The 2,052-nt window shown below is 61.7% G+C and overlaps 2 protein-coding genes across 2 annotated transcripts in view; both read right to left on the reverse strand.

Moving 5' to 3' along the window:
• LOC105296324 (E3 ubiquitin-protein ligase TRIM38-like) overlaps nucleotides 1-1,875 on the reverse strand; it is a 7,878-nt gene extending 6,003 nt beyond the window's left edge. Inside the window, exons 1-2 of the mRNA XM_023534398.1 lie at nucleotides 1,860-1,875; nucleotides 851-1,271 (exon numbers count right to left, since the gene is read on the reverse strand). Of these exons, the coding sequence (XP_023390166.1) occupies nucleotides 851-1,262 (412 nt within the window). The 5' untranslated portion in view covers nucleotides 1,263-1,271; nucleotides 1,860-1,875. The remainder of the gene's footprint in view (nucleotides 1-850; nucleotides 1,272-1,859) is intronic.
• The window catches only part of LOC105296327 (histone H2B type 1-A), a 101,351-nt gene that overhangs the window by 28,196 nt on the left and 71,103 nt on the right, over nucleotides 1-2,052 (reverse strand). The gene's annotated exons all lie outside the window — the stretch shown is intronic.

The raw sequence follows: 2,052 nt of genomic DNA on the forward strand, positions 1-2,052 counted from the left end.
GGCAGCCTCCCGGGCATGCGTGTCGGGGAGGGAGGGGGCTGCCATTCTCCCCGTGTACAGACGGGGAGACCAAGGCACGAAGACATCGAGGAATTCGCTCAGGGTCACCCATCTGGGAAGTGGCAGAACTGAGATCTCAAACCCAGCAGACCTGGGGCCGAGGCCCCTAACCGTCACCTCTTCCTACTACCGGATGTGAAAGTAATTCCGCTGGGAGTGACCCCGTTACAATAATTAGCTGCCCCGTGAAGTGTGAGGACGTGGGGGACAAGGAGGCCCCCTGGGGACAAGGCCCACCCTAGGGACGCTACCCTCGAATCCAGGCAGGGCCCAGAGCGGGAGCCAGCCAGGCAGCAGGACTGTCCACGCCTCATGCCCCCGGGTCCGCCCCCGGGACGGCCTGACCCGCCCCTTCCCGCATCTGGCTCAGACCCGCCCGTCCCCAGCCTTACTGGAAACATGTGGGTTTCACTCCCCAGAGCTCCTGTTCCTCAGTCACCACCAAACACTCTTTTCAGAGTCGGTCTGATTCTTACTCTGTGCGCCCAAGTCCCTCGCGGCCGGCACCACACCAGGTCGCGCTTAGACCGAGCTGACACCCACCAGGTTCTGAGCGACCGCTGCCTTTCCACACACCGGGCCGGTCACCGCGAGCTGGCTGCGCTCCCCACCCCGTGGTCCCCCTGTGGGGAACGCCCCCCTCTTCCCCCTCCACTCTATTCACGGTCCATTTCTACATGTCCTTCAGGAGCCACGACCCCACCCCCCAGGCGGGACCCGTGCTTCAGGACGCCCCCTCGGCCTTTCGGCTGCCTGCTCCCGGGGCGCGGCCCACGCAGCGCACCCCTCACCCGGTAGCCCTGGCTCGCATCCTCCACGAGCGCCGTGCTGTGGCCCCTGTGCCGTGCCACCCGCTCACAGAGCCAGCAGATGAGCTGGCCATCGTCCTCGCAGAAGAGCTGCAGCTGCTCCCCGTGCTCCCTGCACCACGCCTCCTGGTCCAGCTCCTTGACGGCATCGATCAGGCTCCCCAGCTGCTTGTTGGGCCGGAGGCTGGCCCTGCGGAACGGGGCCCGGCACTGCGGGCAGGAGAACTTGGCCAGCTGGGGCTGCGTGTAGCACAGGTTGTCGAGGAAGCCCACCAGGCACAAGTGGCAGTAGCTGTGTCCGCAGCTGATGCTCACTGGCTCGGCCATCAGATTCAGGCAGATGGAGCACGTGGCCTCCTCCCTCATCTTCTTGGCCGTGCTGGCCGAGGCCATGGCTTCTCCCTGGAGACCAGAAATGGATTGGAACTTAGAACATGCATTAAGTGTAGCCGTGCCGTGGAATGTGGCGGTGATCGTCACACATGGCCACTAAAATTTATGAAAATACCAGAATTTAAAATTCAGTTTCTCGGTTGCACTAATCACATCTCAACTGCTGCATAGCCGCAGGTGGCTGGTGGCCGCATGATGGCCCACACAGAACACTCCATTGCCGAAGAAAGTTTTCTTGGACCAAGCGCTGAGAGAGACAGACGGAGAGAGCCAGACAGGCAGAGACAGAGAAACAGAGATAGACAGAAACAGAGAGATGGAGATAGAGAGACAGACAGAAACAGACAGACAGATGGACGGAGAGGGGACTCAGGGCCTGAGGATGCCCTCAGGAATGCTTAGTTTCTGAATTACTTCTTTGCAGCTGGAGGTGACACCTCGCTGACTGGCGGTTTAGGAAGGGTTCCAGGGGACGACTGCGTTGGAGTCTTTGAACCCCCACCCCAGTTCTCTGCCCCCACTCGGCTTTATAAAGTCAGTGGAGACGCAGCCCCCCGGAGAGCTAGTAACCAGTCTGTCCGTGCGACCCTCCCTGACCCGAGGGAGAACTGGACAGAGAGCTGGGAAGAGAGGTTGGTCCTGGAGGAAGGAGGGGTGACAGTCTCTGCTTCAGGCCAGGCCTGTCTCTCCGGAGGAATTCAAGGCAACGGGAACGTTTGGGCGCGTGGGGCACAGCCCAGGATGTGGGGGAAACGGAAGCGGCGGGGAAGGCGGGACCCCAGTGTGCGCC

The sequence above is a fragment of the Pteropus vampyrus genome, unplaced genomic scaffold, assembly GCF_000151845.1.
Source record: "Pteropus vampyrus isolate Shadow unplaced genomic scaffold, Pvam_2.0 Scaffold124, whole genome shotgun sequence".
In the NCBI taxonomy this organism is placed as follows: domain Eukaryota; kingdom Metazoa; phylum Chordata; class Mammalia; order Chiroptera; family Pteropodidae; genus Pteropus; species Pteropus vampyrus.